The sequence below is a fragment of the Periophthalmus magnuspinnatus genome, chromosome 19, assembly GCF_009829125.3.
Source record: "Periophthalmus magnuspinnatus isolate fPerMag1 chromosome 19, fPerMag1.2.pri, whole genome shotgun sequence".
Classification (NCBI taxonomy): domain Eukaryota; kingdom Metazoa; phylum Chordata; class Actinopteri; order Gobiiformes; family Gobiidae; genus Periophthalmus; species Periophthalmus magnuspinnatus.
The window spans coordinates 18,497,918-18,515,665 of record NC_047144.1 but is presented as its reverse complement, the minus strand read 5'-3'; the positions used below and the strand labels follow the sequence as shown (position 1 = coordinate 18,515,665).

General features: G+C 39.1%; 1 protein-coding gene across 1 annotated transcript; it reads left to right on the top strand.

Moving 5' to 3' along the window:
• The first annotated feature begins 5,239 nt into the window (after nucleotides 1-5,239).
• Nucleotides 5,240-13,148, top strand: pts (6-pyruvoyltetrahydropterin synthase). The gene is made up of 6 exons (XM_033984826.2): nucleotides 5,240-5,442; nucleotides 8,100-8,179; nucleotides 8,273-8,295; nucleotides 9,609-9,665; nucleotides 10,229-10,299; nucleotides 11,609-13,148. The coding sequence occupies exons 1-6, from the start codon at nucleotides 5,378-5,380 to the stop codon at nucleotides 11,730-11,732; spliced, it is 420 nt and encodes a 139-aa protein (XP_033840717.1). The 5' UTR covers nucleotides 5,240-5,377; the 3' UTR covers nucleotides 11,733-13,148.
• The last annotated feature ends 4,600 nt before the right edge of the window (nucleotides 13,149-17,748 follow it).

Below are 17,748 nucleotides of genomic sequence, written 5' to 3'. Positions count from 1 at the left end.
GTTAAATGGGTTAAATTTCAAAGGTGCCAAATTGGACCAAGTTCTAAATCGGGTAATGACAGACACTTGTCAAATTGTGTTTGTTTGTTTTTTTCATAATCCATCATGTTTGTTTTGACGTAAGTGGACCATCCACCTCTCAATCAAATTATATATGGGAGTCCCATGCCACACCGTGTGAACTGATTGTACATTTGAATACAGTGTATTTGTGGAGACATGTGAATATTTGTACAAAGCATGATACTAAACCCAGTGTTCATTTTGTCCAATAATATGTTTTGTTTTTTGTATTAAAGGGGCCATATTACACTATTTTGTGATTTATGTTTTAATGTTGTCTTCTCATCAAAAACATACCTGGACATGTGTTTTGTTTCATTCACACGTTGTTTTTGATGAGGCAACAACATTCTAACATGACTCAAACCTCACAAAAGTCAATTTTGTGTATGTAGAACAAGTAAAGCTTCACTATGTAACTTTTCAAGTGGTAGAAGTGGTGGTTAAGATAAATGAACAGATCCAACTGGTAGTGCTCTAGTCTGTACATGTAAGAGAAGGTTCACAAAGCAGTGTAAATATGATTAAATAATGTATATTCAGATAAGAATTTATGACAAAAAGAAACATGTGTTGTCAGGGTGAAATGTTTATGTGGACAAACCTATATTTTTGTATGTATTGCTTCTGTGTTTGAGTTTTCAGATGCAGATTCATAGGTGAGCACTATCTGTACATATTGCACAATAAAGTAAAACAAACTGTGTCACTGTGTAGTAGTGGGGTTTTTTTCTGAATGCTGTGGCAGAATAAGACTTCATGACACTATCATACATTTTCCCATGACAGGTTAGACTACACGTTTCACTAAAACATAGCAGACATGATTATATCTAAGATTTTATTTAGAATCTTGCCTTATCTTTTTATTTTTTACTTCCTGGTTGGACACATCTGCAGCAGCCCGAGGTGTCCGTCACAGCGACAGGGACGGGTACAACTCAACAACAGAAGACGGTGATGGTACGTGGATAATTACAATATATTTGTTCATCTGATTGTGTTTAGATCCAGGTTTACCGCTGTCCCAGCTACAAGTGCACAAGCACGTATCCATGGAAAGTCAAGTTCAGCTTTTGTGCTTTATAAGTTTGAATATTTCATGTATATTCAGACTTATTTCAAACTTATAAAGCACAAAAACTGAACTTTTCTTTAGGACTGACTCCAAAACAGACTTAATCATATGGTGTGGACATGGACAACATTCCTGTCTTTGAATAATGGCATAAACGCCTAAATGATGATAATAATAATAAAAAATAAGAAGAAGAATTTCACTTTTGTTTATTTACAGAAAGGATGTTGAACTTTGTGCCAGTTTTTGTTTCATGTGGATGGGTTGGTTAAGGAGAAAATTCCACCATATAATTGTGTCCGATCGACCAGAATCTATGGTTGAATGTTGCTTTGTGATGTCACACTGACTTTCCACTGACTTTTTGTAAGTGTGACACAGCGGTAGATTTTAGTCATTTAATAGAAAGCACTTGTGGACAAGAGCAAACAGAGAGAACCAGAGATCTCAAACTTCAAACTCACAAATCTTAAGTGAACAAATCTATCACATTTATTGATAATACTATCAACATGGGAAAAAGGAAAGTAAAGAACCAGAAACCTTCCAATGTTACAGTGAGGTGGGCGTACCATGTAACGAGACAGCCTTTTGAGGCTTCTGAAGTGGTCACTGAATGTGACAACAGACCAAATGCATATGCCAACCGACGCCGTAACAACCACCACAGAACAGACTCATCAAAGGCTCCTAGAACCTGGGTCCCACATGAGACAAGACCTGGGAATCAAGGAACCAATGAGACTCAAAATCAGGTTCCATGTTCTTCACTGGACAAGACAATGAAAGAGGACAGGAAAGAGAGTCCAACTTCAGAAAAACACCAAGGTCATGTTCAGATGCCTCAACCAACCCAGGCCCCAACAGCAGAGCCTGAGACGATGGAGCTGAGAGGAGAGAAGACCAGGAAACCAAAGCATGCTGGTTCAAAGGCTGGAGAGAACTTTGTGTTGGATTTCCCAGGACAAAAACCACAATTCAATGTCTGCTTTGGACAAGTGGACAAGTCCCTGTTCAAGGTTCCTTTGAACAAGTCTTCAACGGGTGACACAAATGCTGATAAGACCCCAACAGTGCAAGCTAAATCTAACAAAGCAAAGCACAATGCGAAAAAGGGCGGAGATCACGTATTGTTTGAGATCCCGGGTGAAGAACCAGAATTTAAGGTCTATTTTGGAGAGGTTGATGAGTCCCTGTTCAAACTTGCTTTGAACAAGTCCGAGGACAGAGGACAGTCTGTGCAACCGGAAACAAGTAGACCAAAGAGAGATGCTAAAAAGGGTGAAGAACGCTTTTTGTTCCCAGCCGGCAAACCGGAATTCACAGTCTACTTTGGACAAGTCGATGAGTCCCTCTTCAAGCTTTCTTTGAACAACACAAAGGACAGCAAAGAGACTCATGAGCCAGTGGACGTAAGTGGACCTTCTGTGCGACCAAAAGTGAGGAGACCAAAGAAAGATGAGAGAAAGGCTGGAGAATGCTTTTCGTTTCCAGCCGGCAAACCGGAATTCAAGGTCGGCTTTGGACAAGTTGATGAGTCCCTCTTCAAGCTTTCTAGGAACAACTCTTCAACTGAAAATACAAAAATTAGAGATAAGACCCCAACAGGTGACAGCAGGAGCAATCAAGTTCCTGAAATTGACAAAGTTCAGATCCCTCCAGCAGCTGTGGGGCCCACACCAGAGCCTGAGCCAGAGGAGGAGAAACTGATGTCGAAACAGAGGAGAAATCGTAACCGGAGGAGCAAGCAGACATTAAGGTTACAAGCTCTCCTGATCAATTTGCAGTCACAACAAAATGAAGCTCTCCAAGGATCATCAGCGGCGACATTTGAGCCAGAAGACCCTCCACCAAGTGTCCGGTTTTATTGCGATATTCCAGATGAACCGGAGGCTAATGGCCCTTCCACTGGCCAGAGGGGATCCCGACAAAAAAAGAAAAAACGAAAACGACCAAAAGCGGGATTTCAGTTCTGCTTTGACATGCCAGATGACAGCTCAGATGACGAAATCTACTACTAAATCGGCTAACAACAACCAGGATCTCTGAGTAGAAGTCAGTCTTTTGGAGATGAGGGATGGTAGAGCGTACCATTCATCGTCTTCTGTTCAACTCAGGTGAATTGGAGACTGGGGATCCACAATGAAATATAGTTCATTTTGGATTCAGTAGGACTCAATTCAGCTGTAGAACAAGACTATCAACTGTACTATCTGGCATCTAGGACAGGAACAATTGGTTAACAAATCAAAAATGCTCCAAAAAAATAAACAAAAAATTTAAAAAGCATAATCTGTCATGTTGTTTTTAAGTGTGCGTTTATTACATAAGTGCATTGTTTATGTTACTTTCCAGGGTAGAGAAAGAAAAAGGATTTATCAATATTTATCTAAAATGACTTAATAATAGAAAGGGGTCTGAAAGCATGATTTTTACTTTTAAACCTTGTGTTGATTATTTTGTGTCTTAAGCATTGAGGTGAACTTGTTTCTCTGTAAGAATGTGACACAAACTTACTTTAGGCTGTCTCCACTAGAACCAGTCGCTTCGGTCACACGATACTGGTATTCCTCTTCAGGTTGACAAGAGTCTAGTAATCCATCTTTTTAGTGACATATTCTATCTCTCTGTAAACAGCTAACCATACATCCCTTTATGACCTTGTATGGACAGTATGTAAAATTAGTTAAGTCCTTATAAGACCTGTCTTCTATAGATAGTACCTTGAAGGGGCTTTAAGTACAGGAAAACTCCTCTGAAATATAACACATGTGCCTGCTGTCTGTAACTTCATTCATCTCATGAGATAAATTTCTTTCAACTCTCTACCTGGTCTGCAATCTCTTCTCAATTGACTTCCAGTTCAAATCTGCAGAGCTGAGAAGCCCGTCCTCTTCACAGTGGCCTCTTAATAATACAAAATAGTGGGTGGGGACAGGGGGTAGGTGAACATTTTCTGAGCGTCAAACCCCAAATGCAGGACAATACAGGATTACTCAAACATGCATTAATCAATCAAAATATAACTTTTAGTAAACTAATGATGAGGAAGCACCATTACAACATGGTTCAAAGTGCATAAAAGTTTTACATAATACTTCTCCTTTAAAAACTGGATTACTCTGCCTTTTCTATGAATCTGTGTTTTGTTCCAGAAAGCTCCATTGCACCAGGAACTACATCCACATGAACCTGTTTGTGTCGTTCATCTTGAGGGCCGCTGCAGTCATCTGCAAAGAGCTGGTCCTGCACCTACGCAAGGTGCACGCCACGGTACCCCACAACCCACCCAAGCCCCCAACCCAAGCACCCACCCAAGATCCTTCCCCAAAACCCACCCAAGCACGAATCCATGTTCCATCCAACACCCGCCCAAGCCCCCTATTCAAGAGCCATCTAACACCCACCAAGCACACACCAAAACCTTCACTCAACACCTGCCTAAGCCTCTACCTACATCCACACAACATCCACCCAAGACCCCCTGCAAGGCCCATATAACACCCACCCATCATCCACTTAACACCCATTTGAGGACCGATTGAAACCTGGCAGAAATATTATATCCAATATCCAAATAAATCAAGACAAACAAGAAATTTAGGGCTTTGGATTAAAAGTAAAAGTACAGATAATGGAGAGAAAACATAATAATAATTCAGGTAAGAGTAAATGGATTTTCAGACCTCACAAGGCTTAAAATGTATTGATTTTGATAAAGATTTTGTTCAATTTTGTTCAAAAGAAGCAAGTTTTTAATTTGTATTTATTTATTTGTTATTTATTTATTGTATTTATTTCATTTATTTATTTATTTTTTATTTTTTTTTGCTGTTTCTATTTGTCTTTGCTCAAATTATGAATGTGTTAAAAATAAATTGCTCGGCCTTTCAGCAGGTCTCACACTATCATCTGTCAGAATGGCTGAATCAGGTTCGTGCTGATCATGTGCAGATGATGTGACAGATTTGATTGCACACATCCCTTCTGCTCGGTACATACTCCATAATGAGCCTGGAGCAGATTGATGTGATGACCACATTCAGACCGCCCCTCCTCCGCCTCCCCTCCTCTCAGCCAATCCGCGGCCACGTCTCTGCAGTGGGCGGGGCTTTCCAATGGGGATTTATCAGTCTGTGTTCCGGGCTCATAACGGTCTCTCATTTCTCTCTGTTCCGGTTCTCCTTGGACTTATATCTCGGTTAAATCTCGCCTCTGTCTCCGGTACTAGCTGACATGGCGGAGCGCATCGGGTACATCACGCGCGTGCAGAGCTTCAGCGCCTGTCACCGACTCCACAGGTTGGTATCCCTACGCGCATGTCCGTCCGCTCTACATTTGGGCCACTTAACAAGACTGACCTGGACTAAAACGAGAGTAAATCAGGTCTAAAGCAGAGAAAAGGAGGACAGCTTCGTGCCTAAACATCTACTGCTGAATTAAGGCACATTTGAACCAGGAAATCGTCTTTATTAAAACCAGGAATTTTAGTTTTGTTTTGTTTTTTGTTTTTTTGTTTTTCCCAAACTTGTCCACCTTACGTTTAAGATTGTTTTTCATTTTTTCATTTTTCATTATTGTTATTATTATAATTTTTTTATTTCCTTATAATAATTATTTTCATGACTCATGTTTAATAACGTGGCTGCGCGTGATGACGTGCGCATTGACGCTCCGAGGTGCTGCCCGGTGCGTTTAGTTGTAGTTGGTAAATAAACTATTCACTCTAGCAAATATTTAGTTTCATATTGGTTTGTAAACGTGGTTAATGCACCAGTAACCAGGGTTTTTGCTATAACCTCTTGTGCCACTGTTCTGTGACTAAGTAAAATAAATATATATATATAATAAAAATCAGCAGAAGAAAATAAAAAAAATAAAATGTAAAAGATTAATGATAATAATAATAATAACGTAAACAAGGGTCAAAATGTGTCTAAATTATACAATACTAGTTATAATTGAACAAATAAAAGTAGATGATAACCCCTTTAAAAAGGGTTTAAGGGTTTAAAGTTTTAAACTGCCCAAAAATGCCTTCCTTGTGTGTAAATTGTCTCTGCGTTTAGGTTGGAGTTTTCTGTGCTGATGACATAGTTTAAGACAGGGGTGCCCAAACTTTTTTCACCGAGGGCCATATCTTGAAAAATATTCGACACGGAGGGCCACAGTGGTCAATACAGTGGATAATTCAGATGGTGCATTTAACATAGTTTTGACTTCATATGTTAAATAAGGCTTGAAATATTAACATTTGGTCTGTTTGACAATGCAGTGTGATGTTATTTAGGTTATAGTGGTAGGATTACTCAAATTTGCTGTAAAAAGTACTGATTATTATCAATTGGGCCAGTTCACCTGAAGGTTTGAAGGCCAATAAAAATTGGTCTCAGGGCCGCATTTGGCCCCCGGGCCATAGTTTGGACACGCCTGGTTTAAGAACTCAGCTTTACTTCCTGTATTTTTATATTTTTCTTAAACTTTTTCCACAAACTGTCACTTAACTGATGTAAAACTATGATAAATATTTACCACAGAGACTATCCCACCAAACCAAGTCATAATTAGAAAAACATAAAAACCTGTGATATGCATTTTAACTAATCTTGAATCTCTGAATGCTGAACACTGCAGCTCAATGTAAATGTCTATGAAAGCAGCAAAGTTCCTGTGACCTTTAACCGACCCATAGGGCATATTTCGCTGGATTTGTTTGTCCGTGTTAAATAAACTTGTCATTTATTAACACATTTAGTAAGTCACATGCATTGATCATTATTGTTCATTGTAAACTCTTACATTAAAGGCACTGTACCTGATTTTTGCTGATTTAAAGTGAAAAGCAGAACTAGTTAATTTTAGTTATTGTTTGCTTAACTTAGTAATTGGTCACTGCAATGAGTTTTTAAGCACTTTTCACATATTTAAGAGACCCGTGCAGATTGCGGAGTTTGTTGTGACAGTAAAGGTTAGCAGGCTAATACGCACTTCCTGATTATCGGACATTTAAACATTTTCTAACTAGATACATCCAGCATGCAGCGGACTCATTTTGACCTCAAGAGCTGCTTATACAATATATCTGTACTGGGGCAAGACACATTATGTTCAGATAAATTGGAAAATATCAGCCGTTTTATAATATATTGGACAAATTTAGAAATAAAAGAACCGGGTCTATTGATTTCAGGTTCAAAACTGCAGAAGTGATATACACATAGGACTAAATAATTGCTTTTTATTATTAGTGCAGGGCTGTGGGTGGGACATTTTCTGAGCACTCATGTTTTAAATGCAGGACAGTACAGGATTAATCAAAGTCATGAATCTATCAAAGCTCAACTCTGAGTGAGGTAATAATGAGGGGAAACCATTAGATTGTTTGATTTTAAATTTCATAAACTGATTTGTGTGTCCAGATTTGAGGTAAACATGTTCAAATCAAATATATCTTTTACTGAGAAGAACTGTAATGCTGATATATACTTAATTACAAAAATATTAGACGTGATGGACAAGTTATTTATGTTAAAATTTGATGTTTTGGTTCGGTTTACATTACATTATAATTATAAATCTTAAAGCCTATTCTGTCAAAATCCACTTTTCAAGAGCTTTTAATCATGTTATAATTGTTTCCCCTCACCATGTACTCACCCAAAGATGCATTTAGACAGATTCCTGCATGTTTAACCTTTTTATATTCCTGTATTCAAGACGCCATCGCTCTGATTTCCCCTCGTTTTCACCATCACCAGTACACGCCCACTGCTCTGTATTTACTCCATTCTCCTATTTTATTTTCTTAATCGAGGAAGATCAAGCAGGATTTGGCAAAGTCATGGAAAATCTGCACGGTTCTTTGGGAGCTGACGTCTCCATAATTATCACAAAATAGTTTGACTGTATCATATGTTCACTGTTTTATGTGAAATATCTTCTCGTTTTGCCTGCACAGCCCTGACCTGAGCGATGAGGAGAATAAGAAGGTCTATGGGAAATGCAACAATCCAAACGGACATGGACACAACTACAAAGGTCTTTATTTTATCGTATTTATATTCTCGTTTATGATTATTCAATATTATGATTTATGAATGGATATATAATTTTGTTTTTTGTTTTCCACAGTGGAGGTGACCGTACGAGGGAAGGTGAGTCTCACAGGACTTTAAAATGCATGTTGCAAATGTGTTTTTTTTAAATTATGACCTGGTTTGGTGTCGTAGTACCTGTGGTCAGTATTTATCGTAGTTTTACATCAGTTAAGTGTCCGTTTGTGGAAAGAAAGTTGAGAAGAAAAGTACAAAAATACAAGGAGTAGTGGAACATGAAAAAATGTCCTGGTGCATTTTGGATGTAATTTTCTGACAGTTTAAAGATTAATTTAACTAAATAAAGGTGTTGTCTACATTATACAATAAGTATGATTGAAGTAGATGACAAGTTTCAGCCGTTGTTAACATCATGGTTCATACGCAAAGTAATTTAAAGTGCTTTGCAGAATAAGGAAGACATTAAAATCGCAATACAAAGAAATGTAAATAATCATCATAAAATTAACATTAAAAGAGAAGAGAGCAGAATAAAAACCTTTCAGTCGTATGTACAGCTAAACAGGCCTCTACGACAATGTTTAAATCCAGGCTCAAAACAGTTCTGTCTCTCACTTTCAAGAAGACTGTTCCAAGTTTTAGCTGCAAAAAACTGAAATGCTGATTCCTCATGTTTAGTCCTGACTCTGGGCACCAGCGGGAGGCCGGTCCCTGAAGTCCTGAGTGTGAGATGGTCCATGTGGCTCTAACATGTGGGAGATGTACTTTAGTGCTGGTCCATGGAGAGACTTGTTCACACAGAGCTGCTTTAAAGTCTATTCTCTGAGCCACAGGAGCCAGAGATCTGAGCACAGGACACGTGTGTGAATTACTTCCTGGTTCTAGTCAGGACCTGAGCAGCAGTGTTCTGGATGTACTGCAGCTGTATTAAAGCTGTTTGCGTTACCTTTAGTTCAGTAGAAATTGGCAATTCCAGGACTGAAATGATCCAAATGATTCAAGTGAAGGTGTGTGGATTTAAAAACACAGTGGAGCACTTCCTGTATTAACACTGTGTTCAACCTTGTGGTGTCGTGTGGCTTCTGTTTGAGAGAAGAACAGCCTAAATACGCAGGGTTTGTGTGTTAAACATGTGTGAAAGAAACAAAACACAACTCTGGGTATGTCTAATGAGGAAACAACATTATAACATAGATCAGAAAATGGCATCATATGGGCCCTTTTAAAACACATTTAAATTATTACACAAGAGATCCAATTGTGGCATGTGAAGGTCATTTATTCTTCAAATGACTGAACAGATTCGTATAGATAAAAGTTTGGTGTGTCTCTAACTGTCTTGGATATAACAGTATTTTCTACAAGTGTCTTATTTTGTATATTATAAAATTCCATCAATATTTCTGTTGCAGATTGACGCTGAGACCGGCATGGTCATGAACCTGACGGACCTCAAGAGATGCATCGAGGTAAGGATTTTATTTGTATTTAAAAAGAAAGTAAATATATGTTATTAAAGAGGAGATGTTAAGCAAGATCAACTTTTCTGAGCGTTCTATCGTGTTATAACATTATTTTCTTATCAAAAACACGCGTGAAGTGGTTTTATACGTCATCCATGCGTGTTTGAGTCATCTAGCGATCTCTCCTGAGCTGTATTTGAACTTTTCTTATGGTTAACAGCCTGTACAAAGCCCCACCCACTGTAATCCAAAAGCAGGATGCAAAACAATACACTACGACTTCACAAACCTGACTCGATGTGTAGTAGTTTCATTAACAGCATCCGCACCCACTGTCATGTGTAAAGCATTAAGTATTAAGGAGTTTTTTTCTTTCTATTTTACTTCATTTCTATACTTTCTATTTCCATGGATTTGTGCTGGTGACGTCATACTTCCAGAAAGTTCCACACTGTCCCTTTTTAAGACCCGAGTCTGTGCATTTCACGGCATCGTTGTGCATCGTAATTTCCCGGCTGTTATTTTATCGTAATTGATTGACCGTTGATGATTTTTCTGTTCTTTTGCAGGATGTGATCATGACACCGCTGGACCATAAAAACCTCGACAAGGACGTCCCATATTTTTCCACAGTTGTCAGGTACCTACTGTCAAATATATTACAAACTTTAGGCACTGGTATTACGTAACATAACCCTCTCACGGTTAGGTACTGTATTTACTTTATATATTGACTTATTGTTCAATATATGAAAGCTGGAACAATATTTTTTGTGCCTTTTTAATATTTACCGTGAGCACTTTTTTGTGTATTTTTGTTGTAATATGATAAGAGTTGAACTGTGGAAGTCCCTTTTTATGGCAAATTATTGGTACATTCTGCTGTTTGTTTCATTAAAAGACATGAGCTGCAACAAATAGTCTCTGCCGCTAATTAAGATTTAAATAATGCAGGATAATCCCAGTAAATAAAGTCGTTTCAGTATTATCATTATCACAGTATGTCTCTGTAGTGATGTATTATAATTGTGAAGGGAGAGAAGAGATTGCAGAGCAGGTAGAGAGTTGAAAGAAGTTTAGGGGATTTTCCAGTATTTATAGCCCGAGAACGGTAGTATCTATAGAAGCCTGGTCCTATAAGGTCTTAACTCATTTACATACTGTCCATACAAGGTCATAAATGATGTACCTTTAGGTGTTTTTACAGGAAGGTAGAATACGTCACTAAAAGATGCTCGCAGTCGCTGAAGATGAAGTAGCAGGTTCCAGCGTAGACGTCATAAAATAAGTCTGCATAAGTCGCATTCTTACTGAGAAACAAGTTCAACTCAATGTTTGTAACCCACAGTATTCAACGCAAGGTTTAAGAGTAAAACGAGTCAAACAAAAATCATGCTTTCGTATATTGTGCCATTATCGTGAAAATCTGGTATCCCTTTTGCTAATTTTGCTATACCAATTTTTTGCATTTAATATATTTATATCTAAAAAAAACAGTAGTATTGTCTAGAACCGTGTTACCCAAACTGTGGTGGTACACATTTTCTTCTAGTGGTACATAAACCCCTCTACAGTTCTAATATTTGCTTAATTTCGAGGCAGTTTTATCTACTTCCTGCTGCTCCTTTGTGTAATTTCTTGTTTAAACCTGCTTTTTCAATATTGTAATCCAATTATACACCTGATTTAACCCAAATTTGGGCATAAATAGTCCTAGTTTTAGACTTGGGGATACTCGGAAAGGCAATTTTATTTTTAGGAGTAAAAAGTTTGAGAACCACTGAACTAAAAGACATAGAACTTTGTGCCAGTTTTTGTTTCATGTGGATAAGTGCAGTAATTACAGAGATATAAACCAGGTCAACAAATGAGTTTAAACTACAGAAATTCTACAATGTGCTGATGAAAACCTGATCAGAGGTGTGCTTTTTTTTGTTTTTTTGTGGCAGTACCACGGAGAACTTGGCGGTGTACATCTGGGACCACATGGTGAGGGAGGTTCCTGAGGGTCTTCTGTACGAAATCAAGATCCATGAAACGGACAAGAACATCGTGGTTTACAGAGGGGAGTAGGCTTTGGGACGATAAACTCTCATATCACAAACTGAGATCAGAAATGAAAGGATGAAAGAGCCTGTATTACACTGTTTTCTAGTCTGTTATAATGTTTCCGCTGTGTTTTAAAACTCCAGACACTTTCACTAGAATCATTTGGATCATTTGAGGAAATAACAACATTATAACGTGGTTTGGTTTAAAGCTCACAAGAATTTATTTTGTCTAATGTAGGACTGTTATTCCTTTTTTTCAGCCTTATTTTTAGAGGGGGGGGGGGTTAATGATTGTGATAGTCTCCAACAAACATAATCATTACCAGGTTATGCCTTAAAAAGCTATTTATTTTTGACGTTCTTTGGAAAATGAGTAAGTACAACACTGTAATAGTTGTTTAAAGCTTCTATATTACACAGAATTGACTCATGAGCTTTATTCTATGTTCTAATGTTGTTACCTCCTCAAAAACAGACCTGGAGTTGTGTTTTGTTTGAGTAACACTTTATTATTAGTCTGTCTACATCTCCAAAGCTCAAAATGCTCTGTTCCACCTTGTGATGTCATGAAGTGGTAATTTTCAAGTTAACAGCTCCTTTTAGCGGAGATCAGACAATAGTATAATATGGGCCCTTTAAAGGTGCACTATGTAACTTTGCTGGTCTGACACTGGAGATGTTATTGGTTTGCCTGGAATGTTCCACACTGGGGCATTTAAGTTGCATTCGTTCACTTTTATTCCAAGGTTGTTTTTCTAGCGAAAATGATTTGTTCTTGTGGTACTTTTTCCATAGCGGGAGATTTAAGGCCTACTGTGACTATTCCAGGCATAGCAGTGATATATCCATGGAGACAAGCCAATAGCAGACCCTCTTTAAAGATTTAGCAAAAAAAAACAAAAAAAAACAAAACTTTTATTAATAAATATTACTTCCTGATTTGAAATTCCACAACTGTTACCTAGCAACAATGTTGGACACTAAGACAAAACTTCTCAAATGTACCTTATTATTTGACAAGTCAAAATATAAGATTTCTATTTTGTTGAAGTCATTTCAGAAAAAAAAAAAAAAAAGTGTAAACTGTGCCAAAGTTTTAAATCGAACTCTCCCTTGCACGATGTATCAGTCGACTTCCTGTAATTTCCAACACATTTTCCAACTTTCCTTCACAAATTGCTTCTTGATTTGCTTGATTTGTGTAAAACTATAATTTATATTTACAAGTGTTAACCCACTGAAACAAGCACATGGTACATTTAGTCAAGTACTATGTGTACAACAGTCTACACTGCAGTAAGTCCAGAGCTGTGGGAGGAGGCAGGTGAAGCTGAAGTCTCCATTTTGCTTTAGTTTGTCTGGACGTTTGGCCTTTGGCGTCTGCACAGACCTGAGTGCTGCTCTGTGACTGGTCCACCTGATTAACTTAGAGTCCGATGTTGTTGTTTACACGAAAGAAATGAATATGTAATTGTCTTTTCTACAGTATATTTTCATAGATGTATATAATTTGAAAATGCAGAGGTGGTAGTGCAGTTACATTTACTTGAGTAACATTTAAAGAAATTGTACTGTTCAGACTACCGTAAATTTCGGACTACAGAGCGCACCTTGATATAAGCCGCACCAGCTAAATTTGAAGAGAAAATCAATTTTGTACATATATAAGCCGCACCTGAATAAAAGCCGCAGGTTTTCATATTGTAACATGAGATATTTACACAGAAAGACGGTGCACCGACACGCTTTTTTTAAACTGTGCCTGAAAATTGGAACCAACACGACATCAACACGGGATGAACACACCTGCAGGTTTAGAAAATAAAGCTGCACCAACACGGAAAATCTGCTTTTATTTCCTCTGAAAACCTTTGTCGTCTTTTTACATTGACCAAGTTGGATTCATTGATGTCGAGCTCACGTGCAGTGGCTCTATTTCAGGGGTCAGCAACTCGCGGCTCCGGAGCCGTATGCGCCTCTTTCAGCCTTATACTGCGGCTCTGCGTGGCTTGGGAACTGACACAGACACAGCTCACAGTCCTGCGTAAAAAGCCCTGATTTTCAGATGCTGTGCGCACAGGGGTCAGGAGCAACTTTTGCCCGTCCCTAATGACACACTAATAAGCTCGTCCGTAGATGTATCATGAAAATCCTGCTGGAAATCGCCACAGAAATCTATTTGATGTAGTAGCAAGTTTATTATCTGCTCTTGTCTCCGCGGTGACGTATCACGTATAACACATCAGACACGACGCACAAAAGTAGAGCCACAAGCGAGTGAAAATGAGCCAAAACAAAAGTCTTTGGAGATCTTTTTAACAAAGGGGAAAAGGACAACTGAGGAGCCAGAAGAGGAGACTACGACCTCCAAGAAAAAGAAAGATAAATTTAACAGACAATGCCTACTTAAAATCTGAGTTTGTCGCTACAGGTGACTCACGTGCAGAGTCCGCTCTGCGTAACATACGGGAAAAGCAAATAAGGCAATGAAACCTTCAAAACTGCTTTGGCACATGGAGAATAAGCACCTGGGATTAAACGATACGCTACGAGTTTTTTTGTTGTTGTTTTTTTAAAGAAACTGCGGAGTAGAGTAGACATAATCACATAATCAGCGCGATGCATGATGCAGCGGTTTGGTGAGTTGTATTTTTTTAATGCACTTAAGTTGTTTTTGCCATATTTATCTGCCACGTGTAGAAGGCTTGTCCGTGAAAGTAAAACCTACATTATTCCGTTACATTATTGTTATTATACACAGTGTTATCTTCATTTTAGATGTCAAAAAGTATTTGCGGCTCCCAGTGTTTTATTTTATGTGGAAAGTGGGTCCAAATGGCTCTTTGCGTGTTAAAGGCCGACCCCTGCTCTGTTTCCTTTCTGTTTCTTTATCTTAAAAACTGCATCATATCCATTTCATGATGCGCAAAATGATCGTTCAAAATCAAAACTAGTGAATTCTTCAGAGCAGAATCTTTCCCCACGTCTGTCTCACTTTTACGTTTACAGCTAGAGAGCGCCCCCCAGGGGCCGTTATCCAGTAAAATTCCATATATAAGCCGCACTGCTGTAAAAGCCGCAGGGTTCAAAGCGTGGAAAAAAAGTAGCGGCTTATAATCCGAAATTTACGGTACTTTTCAAGCAGCATGTTTATTTCTACTTGAGTAATATTTTTATAGAAGTAACAGTACTCTTACTTGAGTAAAGGTTACGGTTACTCTTCCCACTGTGAGTAAATCTTACAGTATGATGATTTTTGTGTCTATCCTTTGAAAATACCCGATTTTGTGCTTTATTTAATGTTACGTTCTTACAATCACATTATCTTCACATTATTAAGTCCTGGCAGTTATTCTTTAAACTTCTCTTACTTGAGTAGTAGTTTTCCCAAGTACTTTTTTGCTCTTACTTGAGTAATTTCTTGGACCACTGCTTGGTACTTCTACTTAAGTAATATTATTTTGAAGTAGTGCTGCTCTTACTTGACTGATTTTTTGGCTACACCCCTCTGTGAACATGCAGTATTTATTGATATTATATATTTTAATGCATTCATAAAATATCAACAGTGACTTTGAAACAATGGCGTCCATGTTTACTGCTGTCCCTTTGATACAATAAAACATACAAGAGAAAAAATGTGATTAATAATATAAATTGTAAAGGAAATCAATGTGTGAATCTTGTCCGGTGCAAACAGGATGTAAATGGCTCGTTTAAATTTTTCAGTCGTGCCATATCTTGCCACTAGAGGGAGACAGAATAACAAAAATCTTGGGGCAGTAGACTGAGGTACCTTGTTCACTTTATCAATCACACTCAAAATGACTTTTATTCATCCCCAAAGAGTAAAATGTGTGATTATATTTAAGATTTCACTAAGGGACCTTCATACAGGCCAAGAAGCAGCTGGTCTCAGGGCGGCTCAGAGGTGGTGTCAGAGTCCTGTGGCTTTAGCCTGTAATATAAAGCACAGAGACCCAAATGAAAGACACTTTGACCTGGTTTGTGACACTCCTGGAGGTGAAGAACTAGGCAGGCAAAATTGCAGTGTTAACAGCAACAGTGCAGTGGTCAGACGAGTGTGGTTATAATACAGCCTCATGTGTCACAAACGTCTAACCCAACCCTAACCCTGAGCATTATTATCCATGTAATTATCATTATGCAGCTCTTCACATATTTTCTGCACTTACTACGCAAAATGTGCAGTACAAAATGTTCTGGAAACGATACTAACAGCATCAGTGTACTGGTCAGACAGGTGTACTGGTCAAACAGGTGTACTGGTCAGACACGTGCTCTGGTCAGGCACGTGCTCTGGTCAGGCACGCGCTCTGGTCAGACAGGTGCACTTATAATACAGCCTCATGTGTCACAAACATCACCATAAACACAGCTCTGCGTTAGCACAGAGCGTTCTTTCTCACCTCTCACAGATGCAAATCAATGCGACCCCAACCGCTACCCTAACACTAATCCCACCCCAAATCCCGAACCTAAAGCTAACCCTAATTTCTAAAACTAACAACAACCCTATTTTCTAATCGTAACCTTAACTTTATCCCAATGCTAACCCCAACCCTAACCCTAACTTCTAGAACTAACCCCAACCCCAATCTCACCCCTAATCCCACCCCTAACCCTAATCTTAATCCTAAACTAACCCTAACCCCTAACCCTGACCCTAACCCTAAATCATGTGGTAATGTAAAAAGTACTGTCAGAACATTCAGTAGTTTCTATTGGAAACCACAGTCATAACACGTAAAAATGAATCTGTTTAAAACGTATTGTCTTCACACTTCTCTGTGTAGACCCTCAGTCGTCCAGGTCTGATCCATAGCAAACAACGAAGTTAAATCTGTCAACTGATTTAACTTCGTTGTTTGCTATTATCTTCACACTTTTTATATTTAATAGTTCAATAGAGTTAATAAATACATTTTAATTTAGACGGTAGTGAACAGATAGGAGCACACAGGAGCACACAGGAGCAGACAGGAGCAGACAGGAGCAGGATGTGCGCTGGCCCTCTCATTTCAGGGTGTTATATAGGAACCAGTGGGAGACAAGTGGGCCAGACCTCCTCACGTCTTAAACCCAGAGAGAGAGCACCAAACTGGGCTACACTCACACCCCATCCCCCTCTGTCTGTGCAGAGTGTTATTAACGATTGACCCAACTTCAGCCTAACACATGTAAAATAGTTTGAAAGTCTTAAAAAGTAATGTAGTATTCAGTAAATAAAACTGCTGAATCATTTTGGATCTAAAAATGATTTTGTAAATGTTAGAACTGAAGTGACATGTTTGAATATTTTGTTAAAAGTTCACAGTTTTGTGTTGAATATTGACGCTGCAGACTGTCAGAGAGGAGCCATGTTCAGAACCGGACACCAACTGCACATAAACCAGTTCAGTCCTGGATTATCTAAAGGACAAGAGACACACACAAACACGCACGTATATATATCTACATGCATACTGGCACACAGTGATACCGGAGGATGGGAGGGCATCTGACCCATCTACACCTGATGTAGATCGGGTCAGATCCACATTATCAGATGGAGAGTTGTGTAAGCGGCTCTATTCAGGCCACGATCATTGTGTTTGGATATGGAGGTCAGTGGGACACGGCTCCACTTTCACAACATCAGCACCACCTGGTCTCCACAGCAACGGCATCCAGAGTAGAGCATCGCCTGGAGGAGTGGAGGCGGAGGAGCGGAGCAGGAGGAGTGGAGGAGGAGGAGCAGAGCCAGAGAAGCAGAGGAGTAGAGCTGGAGGAGAAGAGGAGCAGAGCCAGAGAAGCAGAGGAGCAGAGCCGGAGCAGAGCAGGAGGAGCAGAGCCAGAGGAGCAGAGCAGGAGGAGCAGAGCCAAAGGAGCAGAGCCCGAGGAGCAGAGCAGGAGGAGCAGAGCCAGAGGAGCAGAGCCAGAGGAGCAGAGCCAGAGGAGCAGAGCAGGAGGAGCAGAGCAGGAGGAGCAGAGCAGGAGGAGCAGAGCAGGAGGAGCAGAGCAGGAGGAGCAGAGCC

Coding starts and splice junctions, on each gene's coding strand:
- pts (XM_033984826.2), top strand. CDS start 5,378: ATGGCGGAGCGCATCGGGTACATCACGCGCGTGCAGAGCTTCAGCGCC. Junction 8,180..8,272: donor ACATGGACACAACTACAAAG/GTCTTTATTTTA, acceptor TGTTTTCCACAG/TGGAGGTGACCGTACGAGGG. Junction 10,300..11,608: donor TATTTTTCCACAGTTGTCAG/GTACCTACTGTC, acceptor TTTTTGTGGCAG/TACCACGGAGAACTTGGCGG.